This window comes from Epinephelus lanceolatus, chromosome 10, assembly GCF_041903045.1.
Source record: "Epinephelus lanceolatus isolate andai-2023 chromosome 10, ASM4190304v1, whole genome shotgun sequence".
NCBI classification, from domain to species: Eukaryota; Metazoa; Chordata; class Actinopteri; order Perciformes; family Serranidae; genus Epinephelus; species Epinephelus lanceolatus.
This window is the reverse complement of record NC_135743.1, coordinates 29,590,263-29,603,495: the sequence shown is the minus strand read 5'-3', so window position 1 is coordinate 29,603,495 and position 13,233 is coordinate 29,590,263. Positions and strand designations below refer to the sequence as shown.

Here is a 13,233-nt window from a genome sequence, read left to right as displayed (position 1 = left end):
GTAACATTTATTGTATTTAGACGCTACTTTGTTCTACTTGGGCACAGTGGTGCTTTGAGCTAAATGCTAATGCTAGCATGCATGCTCACGATGATGCTAACGCGCTGATGTTTAGCAGGAAAAATGTTTACTAAACTTACCATCTCAATTTAGCGTGGTTAGCATGTTAGCATTCACTCGTTTTAACTAAACAGAAAAACAAACTTGAGCCAGATAGGAGTGTCATTAGTTTTGCAGGTGCTTGGTCAGAAACCAAAGTATTGGACTATTTTGGGGGAATATGGCTGTTTGTAAGAAAGTTTGTGGAAATCCATTGAATAAATGTTGAAGCACTTTACTCAAATCCACAAATGTGAACCTCATGGTGATGCTTGATTAAAGGTCAGAGGGTCACCAAAGTTATTAAAATTCAGCCTCTGGGAATCATGAATGTCTGTAAAATTCATGGCAATCAATTTGTTGAAATATTTCTGGACCCATCTTAGAGCCATGCAGCAATCATAAGACAAAAAAATGTTAAAAATATCAACACTGAAATAACAACTAATCAGAATATTTCATTGTCATTTTTACAGATATGGGAAGATTGTGTCAACAAAGGCCATCCTAGACAAGAACACCAATCAATGCAAAGGTGAGTGAGAATCCATTGACTTTATACGGTGTGGTTATTTGTAGTCTAGCAGAGTCACACTATAATTCACAAACCCAGATTCTGATATGAAATTTGCATCTGGAAAACATCAGTCAAGAGTTTATTAAAGCTGGCAGCTTACAGGCAGACCAATCAGTCCACTCTGAGGAGTGGTTTTGTTGTTATATATTCCTTCCTCTTGTATTTTTTTTGCATCCCCAATTAATCAATGTCTAAAGCTTTTCACAGAGGACTAAAAATGTCTGTCAACAGACTGTGTGACGTCAAATTAAAACAAATTACTTTAGCTTGTGCTGTGTGTGCTGTTGCTCAAAGTCCCTGTGTTTGCCTCAGAATTGTGTGTTCAGCTATGTGGTAAGGGTGTGGGTTTTTACACTGTATACAACACAACAGTATTGACTGCCATAATGAGCATATCACCCTTTAATCTAGCTAAATGATGCACTGCTAGTACCTTTATTTTTTTTTTTATCTCTCTATGATGGTGATTTCAGGATTGCACCCTAATGATACTCAGAGTTAAGCAGCTTTTGAAAGCAAGATGTTGGCATTGTTGTCATTGGCCAAATCCAAACGGAGAACGCCATACAATAGCCACAATGTGTTTCAAATACTCTCTGCGGTGAATGAGGCTCACTCAAGTGTCTTCTGATGAGGGTCTGCTTGATTGTTGGAGTGGTTGGAACAAAGCACTAATCAATATGATTGTAGTCGTCTGCTTTTGAAGAGGCACACAAGAGCATGTGTTCAGCATGATTGCTGCTCATCTGCTGGGGTTGTACTCAAAGGTATACTGACATGGTTTGGGACAACAGCACAAATGCCCTGTAATCAGCGCATCAGCCTCAATGGTATGAGTGAAGGAAAAGCTAGTCTGATTGATAGCAATGGCAGAGATGTTAATGCAAATTCTAAGACTTCATCTGCTGTGATTACTTAGGATAAAATATTTTGACTAAATGATTGCAGTCCTGCCTGTCTTAACAAAATAATGGGAACACCGAACCTCATTGAATCTCCCCTGTAAACTCTTTTACTTTAGTTATTATCTTGGATCTTTTTAAATGGCCAGTTATATAAATCATACAAACTTCATCATTCCAGTACCTGCATTGGCATCACATAATCAAATATTGCTTTGAGCTCTCAGAGCATATTGAAATGCCTGTCCTGACATCATTACAGCGCAGCCGAAGGGAAGGCAGAAGATTCTATAAACCTACTGATAATTATCAGTTATTCTTCCATTTTCTCAACTCATTTAATTTTTTCATTGCTGTTACTTGAAATGCAGTTTAAAAAACTTGATTCAGTACAGCCTTGGTGCTCCAGCTCATGATTATTATGTTTGCCAATTGTGGCTTCATGCTTCTTTTAGTGTGATTTACAAATGGGAAATAATATGTTTTATTTAAGATCCAATTGCATATGAAAAAAGGCATTTAAATACAGTGCTTACAAACTTGACCAAAACCAACCTTGATCTGATTTAAAGTGGATATATATGTAGCTCCTTTGTGTCCAACAACTGTTACAGACACACAACAACCCATACCCTTGACATGTTCCTTCATTACAGTGGACATGGGCACTGTAGTTTATTTTGAGTCGATCCAACATAGCCCTGCTGCCATAAATACCCACTAGAGCAGGGGTTCTCAACCAGGGGTCAGGGACCCCAGGGGACCTTGAGGGAGTTCCACAGGGTCCCCAGAAAATGGAGTAAAGTTTATCTTGACTATTTAATTCACTATAGAAGTGAGCCCAGTGTGAGTACAAGTGGTAACAGTGGCTATTCTGATCATTAGTTTAGCTTCCTCCACAGTTTTTTCCCACTACTGTAGTTGACAATTGTAAAATAATTAATCATCTTAATCATATCTAACAAGCAGAATCTTCTCAGATGGAGGTCTCTGAAGCTAAACCTTATCAAACAGGGGTCCGTGACCTAATGTGAATCAATTTAGGGGCAAAAAAGACACAAAAAAGCTTGAGAATCACTGCACCAAAGCACCACTTCTGTATTCATTTGCAGCAGAAAAGAGTCTTCAACAAATACACTGTTTACTCTGTCTGTAACATCTGCTGAAAACTACAGTGCCCAACTATTTGAGGCAATTATTTAGACTTTAGAGCAAAGGAAACACTTCGCACATCTATTAAAAAACACAGGCGTGTTGGAGAGAGAAGACCAAAAAGTTGCAAAAGGACTCCCGCACACTGTCTAACTTGCAATAAATAATTTATTTATGACGTTTCGGTACTAGACCTTCATCAGGCAAAACGGGTCTACCGAAACATCGTAAATAAATTATTTATTGCAAGTTAGACAGTGCGCGGGAGTCCCTTTGCAATTATTTAGCCTTTTTTTTTTTTAAAAAAAAAAAACAATGTTTAGGAGGATGTATGACTTCAGTGGGAATGAAAAAATGTGGGGCTACGAACCTCAGACAGGGCGCTGTTGGTTGTGGTCTTCCTATGGGATTTTGTTGACAATTAGAAAAATAGAAGAAGAAAAAATGTTCGACATTCACGTGGCCGGGGGGAAGGCAAGGCTAAGCAATGCATAAAGCAGATTTATACTTGTGTGTCAGCTCTATGCAGAGCCTACACTGTAGCCTACGCACATGGCCTTCGCCCTTGTGAGCATTTATACTTGTGTGTTTGGTTGTCTGTGTCACTCTGCAGTTACACTTCCAAACCACTAGTTGGCTGCAGGGTTTCTGTGAAGTGCTGTTAAGTTTAGTTGATTCAAAACACACCCAAAACAGACATTAAAGCAGCTGTGCGGAACTTTACGTTTTCATTGATTATAGTGCCCCCTTTGGTCAAAGCGGTATGACACCCACAGCCTGGTATCGTAAAATCTCGACCGCAGCCGGCAATTACCACATGCATTTGTTTTGGAGAGCAAGAGGAAACTCATAAATGTTCTGGTGTAGCTCTGAATTTCTTATAAACGGAGGACAACTGCCTGCTGTATATTTGTATTCATGTCACAGTCACAGATAATTTTGTTGTAACGTCACTATACTTTTATAAATGGTAAAAAGTTCCGCACAGCTGCTTTAAACATGGCTTAATAGCGACAATTTCAAACACAAATACACAAATTGGCTTCACTATAACTTGCAGCATTCACAGACAAAGCACTCTTTATCTGGACACATTTTACCCACAAATACAACATGCTAATGTGGCATTTCACACTGTATAAATTAGCCTAGCAGCTAGCGTACTTTTCCTCTGCTCATATGAAGCTAGGATAAATCCCTAAGTATAAATCCCTGAAGGACAAATCACACACAAGACTTAAAATGCTATTTTAGTGGAGGCTTTATTGTCTTTACAATTTATTGTTTCTTATCTGTGAAATTAAAGTAAATAAAAGCTTTGTTTCTACTGAGGGAAATGGTTTCTCTTACAAAAATAGACAGGAGGGCTGCGTCACCGCCATGTATAGTTACACTTCTGGTGATACAAGTAAAAATACATGACTGAAGGAGTGTGATTTATAGTCAGCATGTTTTGCAACGTCAGTTAATGACTTCAGACTCAAGCAGCAAGTTGACAGCCTGGTTTAATTACACTAAGTTACATTTTGGGCTGATGTGTTAAACTAAAAATCACTACAGAGGAAAAGGTTTGAATTTGTAGCCAGAAGTATCACTTGTGAAAGCATACAGCTGCATGAATGAGCTGTTGTATGTGTGCGCATAATTAAGAAAATGGGTCAAATACAGATTAGCTAAAGATAAACAAGGACGAAGGGTAAAATAATCTCAGTGGTGTCTGAGCCTCAGGGTGATGTGCCCACCCTGAAGAGAAAAGTAGCTTTAAAGGTGTATGGGAGTCATAATGTGATTTTTTTTTTTTTCATTTTACAAATATGTGCAAATCATTAAAAAAAACAATTTATTTTAAACATGTTTGCAACTCAGTGGTTTAACTGTGTACTATCTTTTAATTTATTTATTTAGTTTTCTGTTGTCCTCCTGTAAAAGAGACAATACTTTCAGTTACATAAGAAGGTATTATTTTTAAAAATCTGGGCATTTTTATAGTGAAAGCAGTGAGCCTATCTGTTTGTGAGTGACAAAAAAAATGGTGTGCATGTCTTGAGAGACTGTTTCAAAACACAAACTGTTACATCCAGCCATAAATGTATGCTTATTGTTTAATGCAGAAAATACTGCAGCTGCAGCTGTAGCAGACAGGGCAACTTCTGCAGGCTATGGCGCCCATCAGCAAATTCACTGCTTGTGATGTAGACTTCATACATCTCTCAGCCAGTTGTTAACTCACAATGAAGGAGTTTCATTATCAGGCGGCCATTAGAATGCCTTACAACCGGATAAGTGTTGGTTTGATTGCAGAGGCATTCAGCGGGGACAAGATAAGTGCTTAGCGTGACTAAGAGAGTACAAATTGGCACAGAGAGTTCTCTTGGAAAGGGAGGGATGGATGGGAGGAGGCCTGGGGAGGTGGAGGGAGGGGGGCAAAAAATAACCTGGGGCTGACAGAAAAGGAAGGGAACCCCTTGAAACTGATGATTTAGCAGACAGCCTCTTCTTTTCAGGAAGATTCAGCAGAGGGGAAAGAGAGATAGGTAGAGAGCGTGAGAGACAGGGAGACAGGTAAATAAATAAAGTCCTCTTCCTTTGCGGTCTGCAGGGGTGGTGTTCGGTCAGTTTGTACACTGCTGCCGTCAGTAGGCATCTTATTTATCCCAGTTTCGGTGGTGGTTTTTACTTTTATCTTAATAAATTTTTGGTGCTCTGAAATTTTATGATTCCCAGGCATTTAACACCTCTTTAAGCCATATGCAATGAACACAAATATGCACTGTCTTCAAGGCGTCTTTGCTTTTTTTGTCCCTGAAAAGTTGATGTGGTCTCTGAAACAATATGGAAATATATTAATAAATGGTGCATAGATACATTAAAATGTTAGCTCTTAAAAGAAACAGTTTCTTAAGAATTACTGTTTAATGCACTCTCGTTTCAGTGAACAAAGAAAGCAGATCTTTTGCTTTGTTCTCTGAAATAATATAAAGATTTTCTTTGTGGAATCCTTGGCTTTGTAGCGGGCTCAATGTTAAATACACTGACAGTTTTCTAGTTAGCAGCGTGGGAGCTCTGGGGGAGGGAGAGGGCACAGAGCACAGGATGGAGGAAGGAAGGGAGAGGAAACCACTTTAGATTGTAAAGGATTTCCATTTCCCAAAGACAAGCGCCCTCCCTCTCACTGTCTCCATGTCTCCTGCCTTTTCTCCGCCTCCCTCCCTCCTGATTTTCATCTCATTCTTACTCTCTCTCTGCCTGCCACTCTCTTTGTCTCCCCCCAACACACTGCTTCCCCCTATTCCTCCTTTGCTCTTTCTCTCTCTCTCCTTTTCCCTATGTACTCGGTTAGCCCATTCTAATGGCCCAAGGCCAGGAACTCTGGGAGCTCAGGAGATTAGATGGGAGCTACGTGTGTGTGTGTGTGTGTGTGTGTGTGTGTGTGTGTGTGCTCATGTTTATCTGTGCTTCCATCTGTGTCTATGAGCGCATATGAGTGTGTATTCACGTGGGAGTGCGCTTCGTAATAAAATGTTGTTGTTTTTTTCTTCATTCACGAGTGGAATATTTGTCAGGCCTGACTGAGCAAGATGAATTTTCATCTCTGTGTCATCATAAGGCCACAGATGGGAGGGACAGGGCACAGATGAGGAGGATTATATAATTCAGAGATATTATGTTTCATTCTGCCGTTATCTGGAAATATCCTTATCATCCTGCAGAAGAGCTATCACTCGCATGAGATGAGAATTTTTCACCAAACTAAAGATGGTAGGTTTTAGTTTATGGGTTTATATGAAAATTTCTGAATTAAATTTAGGGCAGAAGCGTGTTGTAATAATTTGGGAAACTGTCCATCAGCTTGAGGCAGGCATCTGCTCACAGACTCAACAAGCCTCCACTCAGCTGAAGTGTCCTTGAGCAAGACAATGAATCCCAACGAGCTCCTGGGGTGTGTTCTGTCACTGATACTTGATCTCTGACCTTCCTGGAGGGTGGGGCAAATACTTTTTTCGGAAAACACTAAACGCTCCATGAGTGATGAATACAGCCAGAGGAAATGGCACATTTCAAGGCTGATGTTCTGTCATATAGAACTTGTCAATGAGATGAACACTTGAAAAAATGTTTCGATCATTCGTCTGGGATGGTGTCTGGCTATAGGTGTTTTTCCACCCAAGCTAACACTCAGACATCGTTAGGTGTAAGGACTGACTAATATGTGCAGGGCAAAGCTTGATTACATGCCAGCATCTACAACAACTCAAAGTTTTATGAAGAGATCAAGGCTCTTGAGACATGGACTCATATTTCCTGTTCGGTATTACTGAGGACACATTTGATATGAGCTACACAGTTGATTGGTAAGTCACTGTAAATAGAGCAGCTCTACGAAGTGGCTCTTGGTTACATTGCAGATTAAAGTCTCAAACCTCTAGTTTGAAGGCCAATAACCGGCACAGTTAGCCGATTACACCTAAGTGCTATTAGCACCATAACTTACCCACACTGATGATTATATTTCATTGATCAACTTCAACAAAAATAAACTGCATTAAAGCTGTGGAAATATGCTAATATACAAATCAACCAATCCCTGTAGTATTATATCAATATAACGTGAGAGAAATAAGATCCTGCTGCACTGGATTAATAAAAACAGACCAACGTAATTACAGTACAGTAATTGAAAAAAGTTATTAGGTTCCCAATATTTCAAAGTAATCTAGTTATGATAAAATAACATAACACTATGTCAAAGTCATCATAAGCTCACCCTATCATTATACAGGGCTTAAAATATTATAATGTTACAATACTTGCCTCTAACGCACAAACTGAGCCAACCGTCTACAAATTCTATTTGTTTAATGTGGCCTCTTTATTTAGTCTGTAAATTTCAAACTTTTCATTCTGGAGGGATCCAAAATAATTGAAAATTGGCTATTAAGGTCACAGGCTACTGATGGTGAGTAAAATTACATTTGTTATGCAGACCTGCTGTATCATGGAACCCCCTGCTGCCCTCATAACACAGAAATATAATAATCCATAATGAATTTCATACTTAATTATTACAAAGGAGGAAATGGAAGTGGTTAAATAAACTGCTTAACAAATGAACTAATCTAAGTGAGACAATTAGAAGGTGTCACAGTGCTGACTCCGAGATATATGCTTTCGGAAATATGATTTGTTTTGTGCAGAAGCTGATGGGCCTTAAATAATGAATTGAGACTTTACTGATGTGAAATAAGCTTTGGTAAAGGATTGTGGCATTAGTAGTCTCGCTCGCCAGACCCTTCTCAAGAAAAGAAAGGTCTGGCTGGGCCGACTCTCACTTTAAGATTGGAGAAAAAAACGCCCGGCTGCTTGTATTTCTTTCAACCAATCACAATTATTCTTGGCGGTGCCACAGCAACGGTGCGCTTGCAAAAATATTGCCGAGGGGAAACAGGTTTTGGTGTAACACACCCACAAAAATATTGCCTACAGGATGCGAACCATGGCAGAAAAATGGCTACATCCCCGCAAGATCAAACACCGCAGAAGTTAGTAAAGGACGTGTTGAAAACAGTTGAAAATTGCTACACAACCGGAGGTGGTAGGGCGGGACTTCAGCGGGTGGCTCATTCTGCCTTATGAGAGGCTGATCTATGCAGCGAACTTCCGCCCACTCAGACTATGGCATTAGTGACTTAAAAGGCGGATACATATAAAACACAAACGGCTCATTATTTTTTAAGTAGCTTTTTTTCTTTTCTTTAAAATGAGTACTTCACCATCTTGGCTTTGCACTGTTGGACTCATGTTGGACAGTTTAAAGTGCAAAGCATCAAAACAGATGTATCAGAACCAGCGTTATTGTCTTTTTTATTCCACACATTCCTCCTCCTTGCCAAAACCTGCTGCCTACATTACCCACAATTCATCTCAAATACAAACAGGTCGATAGGAGTTTCAGGTGTGGTATTAGGAGCAGGTGATTTAACCTCAATGGCTAGCCTCAAGCAGATGAAGAGCAGGCTACAGAGGTCTGGTTGCTAGCTTATTTCTAACTCCGCACCCCCAGATTTTTTCTTTCAACAACTTTTGTTGTACTCTATTAGACCTGCAAACAGTCTTTGATATGTAAAGTCTTTGGATTCCCCTTTAAAACACCAGCTTTTTCAACACAGTCACTTTATTTTAACAACAACGTGCGCGGCAGATAATGTTGAACTTCTGCCATCAAACAAAAAAACTGTGTTGTGGACTAGTAGTGATCGAATTATCCATTGTGAGCTGTGTTTAGGTTTTATTTTCCCACTAATTACATGGACAGTCTTTGGTTAAACAAACACCCATTAGTTCAAGTGTGAGATACGAGAACTGGAACTTCTCAAATTTTTCTGGAATAAAATGAAAGCATCTTGCCAGGCTACTAATGAATGCTGTATGTTTGTGCATTCTCAATTACTTCAGCTGTTTTGGTGTGGCCCTAATTAGATGAATATAGATTTAAAAAAGACTGCGAATGCTTGTGTTTCTCTGCATACTGTATATGTGTGTGTATTAATGCTTGTCTGGATCTGTGTTTGTCCCAGTCGTTAATGTGCGCACATCATATGTTTGTGTGTGTGTTTGCGCTATCCTATTTTGGCTAAATTATGGGTTTCTCATTAGCAACAGTATAAATATTTGTGTGTGCAGTACATATCTTGCTGTGAAAGCAGCTTGCTGCCTTTGAACAATAAAAAATCATCTGCTTATCAGCAAAACAGAGCATGGCTCTAAATCCTGGAAAAAACAGACAGACAAGCACAGATGTTAAAAATGGGGAGTGTGTATGTGTATGGGTGTGTGAGATAGAGAGAACGTGTAGTCCCTCATTCTTAACATGTTTACATTTAGGATTGTAATGAGTGAGGCTTTTGAAATGTGGATCATTTAATTGTGTTAACACACAACCCACTCAAAACTACAGCTGGAATTTCAAAGCTGCTCTGCTTTCCCAACATTTATCTTTCCGGCTTAATACATGCGTGTCAATATGTCTCTTTTATTAAGTCTCTCATTTAAACAAACAGTCAAAACTATCCTTGTACCAAACAGTCTCTCAGTTCTGTTCACCTACACCACACACACTTGCACGCAAGCTGCCATGCAGACAGGTTGCGTCTTTTTTACTTCTTTCTGTCTATTTGACATCTCTTTGCAGCCCCACCCATGTGACCCAGTAAAACAGGGCGTATTTCTGAAAGTAGAGATTGATATGTGTGTGTTCAGACCTTTTGTCCTTCAGCGCTTCCTGCAGGGCCCGACCTAGATCCCCAGAGCGTCAGCAGTTTGACAGATACACTGTGCACACATACACACACGGAGACACACAACATGACGCAGACCATATCGCAATAAAATCGACTGATGCTCATTCTCTCTGCGTCTTTCTTTCTTTAAACAAGACTCTGAATCACTTTAATGGTTGCATTAAATGTAGAGAATTTTTCTTGATGTCACTTGTATTGGCCACTACTATAGGAACCCCATATGTACTGACAGATTTAGTGTAGCGCAGGGACGAAACGAGCACACATGCAATGCAGTGGGATATTAAATGTCAGGCGAAAGGAAGCCAGTAGATTTTACATTTATTGCTAAAGAATTCTTTCAGCATGTACTCACTATACACCAGACCTGCAATGATTAATCGATTAGTTGTTAACTTTTAAATTAATCTCAAACTAACTTGATATTCATTAAATCAGTTTGAGTAATTAAAAAAAATAAGTTCTCTGATTTTGGCTTCATAAATGTGATTTTTTTTCTGGTTTCTTTACTCCTCTATGACAGTAAACTGAATGTCTTTGGCTTGTTGACAAAACAAAATATTAAAGAGCATCATCTTGGGCTTTTGGACACACTGATCAACATTGTTCCTCATTTTCTAACATTTTATAGACTGAAAACAATTAAGCAACTAATCAAGAAAATAATCAACAGATTATTTTGCCATGAAAACTGGTTGCAGTCCTACTATGCACATGGTATAGAATGTGTACATCTACAGGGAACTAATGGTGAGCACCCATCAGTGCAGTGGAAGACATTAGAGTCATTACATAACACAGACATGATTTCATTAAAAAGAGCCATAGTACAGAAAAAACTTGGGCAGACATTAGAAGACATTTTAGCTCATAAACAAGATAGCAAGAGTTACTGTTATGACACCAATTCTGTTGATGTTCTGCACTAAAACACATTTAATGGGGGAACTAGCAGCTTTCATTAAATACGTGACCTGACTTGAATTTGACACATTTATGGAATTTATGCAGCATTAAAGAAAAAGTGATATTCAGAACAACATTAACTGATATTCTTCATCTTTTAATCCCGTTTTTCTCTCACCTTGCTCCTCCTCACCATCTCCTGTGTGTGTGTGTGTATGTACAGGCTATGGCTTTGTGGACTTTGACAGCCCTGCAGCAGCTCAGAAGGCTGTGGCCTCGCTCAAAGCCAGTGGAGTCCAGGCACAGATGGCGAAGGTAAGCCCCCCTCCGTCCTTCACTCTTTGGTCTGCTTTACATGTTACTGAGGTGTTTGGCTTTTCTTATGGTGCTGTTCTTCAGGTTAACTCAGTCACTGTCTGTGAACCCTGCAGAAAGCTGATGGTGATGGTGGTGATCTTTTTTGTGGTCATAATAATAATATGGACTACAGTAGTGTGCTAGCTGCTAGCTTGGTTAGCAAAGTGCATTTACAGCTATGGTTAACTGTACCAGTGCTAATGCAAATTTTTGAAACAGACTTAAAACTATCTAAACAAAATGTACTAATTGAAAAAACTGAACAACCAACTCCTTAGCAGGTCTCTTAAAAGATTTGTTTGGCAACTGTAATGTTACAATTAACTTTAATGCCCTGAATAGCCCTGAAATAGCAACAGCTACGGCTGCACCTGTGCTCTGTGAATTTGGGATTAGGCCAAACCAACATTGTCGCCTTGGTAGCAACTTGTTAACAGATGGCACCCACCTGTCACTCAAACCAACAACGCTCTTAATTATGCATATCTTTAATGGATGAGTTATTAAGATTCACCTCCCCTTACAGTTGTCATGAATGTTGAAATTAGCTATAGAGACCAAGACTGTTTTTTTGTACCAGCCTGTAAACTGGGCTTTACTCAGCTGTAAATTTGGGCATTTCAACATTGGGGTTTATGGGGATTTGCTCGCTCTTGGAACTAGCCTCAAGTGGCCATTCAAAGAACTACAGTTCTTTGGCACTCCTGCATTGGCTTCATTTTTCAGCCCCCCAGGTTGCCGCTTGGTTTTCTTTCATCCTTTATTCTTTCATTCCTCGTGTATTTGCTCTCTTTTTTCCTCTCAAATGCTAATAATCATTTCTGTTTGTAGTTTTAGGTGTGTGTGTGTGTGTGTTTGTGTGTGTGTAGCTGGCAGTTGTATGCGACCATGCTGTGCCAAAACATGTGGGCCTAACCAGCACAATCACATTATCCTTCAATGTGTGTGAGAGAAAGACACTGAATAGCCTGCCTTGCTTTCAGATTCATTAAAGCTGTATCGCTGCATACTTCCTTTTATAAATGAGAGAGGAGTGCAATTAAAATGGGCCAGTCTTCAGGCACCAGGAGCATCCCATTGAATTAAACAGCAGCAAGCCTGTGAGCCACCTTTGGCTTGCTCTTCTATTAAACCTCTTTTCATTAGACTTCCATCTCTTATTTTGTTCCTAACGGCTTGAGGGGGCATTTGGAAGAGCAGTGTTGATGTGTTTAGCTGTTATTAAAGAGAGAAGAACCCTCGACTCCTTGGAGATTGAGTTTTCCGGAGGGATGGAATGGAGGGCAAGGAGTCAATTCCAAATGAAATTACACAGACTTCTTACTGTTTCATGAACTAATTATGCTGCAGAGCTGCTGATGTCCCAGCTAACTTTCCTGAATCAGGGTGCAGCGAGAAAATCTCGGAAACACTGCTGTTGGATTTCCAGCTCGAGCCTCTAACATTTTGTAAGATGAGCAGCTTAATTGGGGTTTGACAGAGTCTTGGTTTTAACGCATTCAGTACCAATTAGACTGACTGAAGTGAAAACTCATGCCTTGCTATTTCCCACACCCTTCTCGGAGTATGCAGAGGTTTTGTGGGTTAGCTGGGACAGAAACTTTGTTCTTAGTTTTAATCTGCAAGATAGTTAAAAGCTTTTCCACCGAACAAAGCAGTGAGGTGGCAGTAGATGGAGAGAGAGAAAAAGATGATTGGCTTTTGTGCAAAAGAAAGATGAGCCATCTAAGAAAGGTGAATATTGATTGTTTTTTGGGCAAGGGGGGTTTGGAGAAAGGTTTGGAGATAGAGCTGTACTGATCTGACAATGAACATCACCACTGAGCCTGTGGTGGATTAAAATGGGCCAAACATAGAGTATATGTAGTATAAGTGTAGTATATGTCTTTAAAGATACATTCATCCAAGCATGCCATGTGCTCAATTTAAGAAGTCTAAGATG

At 39.6% G+C, this 13,233-nt stretch overlaps 1 protein-coding gene across 4 annotated transcripts in view; it reads left to right on the top strand.

Annotated features, from left to right (window-relative positions):
* The window catches only part of LOC117265752 (RNA-binding motif, single-stranded-interacting protein 3-like), a 149,044-nt gene that overhangs the window by 50,278 nt on the left and 85,533 nt on the right, over nucleotides 1-13,233 (top strand). For all 4 annotated transcript variants that reach the window (XM_078171919.1, XM_033640428.2, XM_078171920.1 and 1 more), the window contains exons 3-4: nucleotides 576-634; nucleotides 11,158-11,249. In XM_078171919.1, coding sequence (XP_078028045.1) covers nucleotides 576-634; nucleotides 11,158-11,249 — 151 coding nt within the window. The remainder of the gene's footprint in view (nucleotides 1-575; nucleotides 635-11,157; nucleotides 11,250-13,233) is intronic.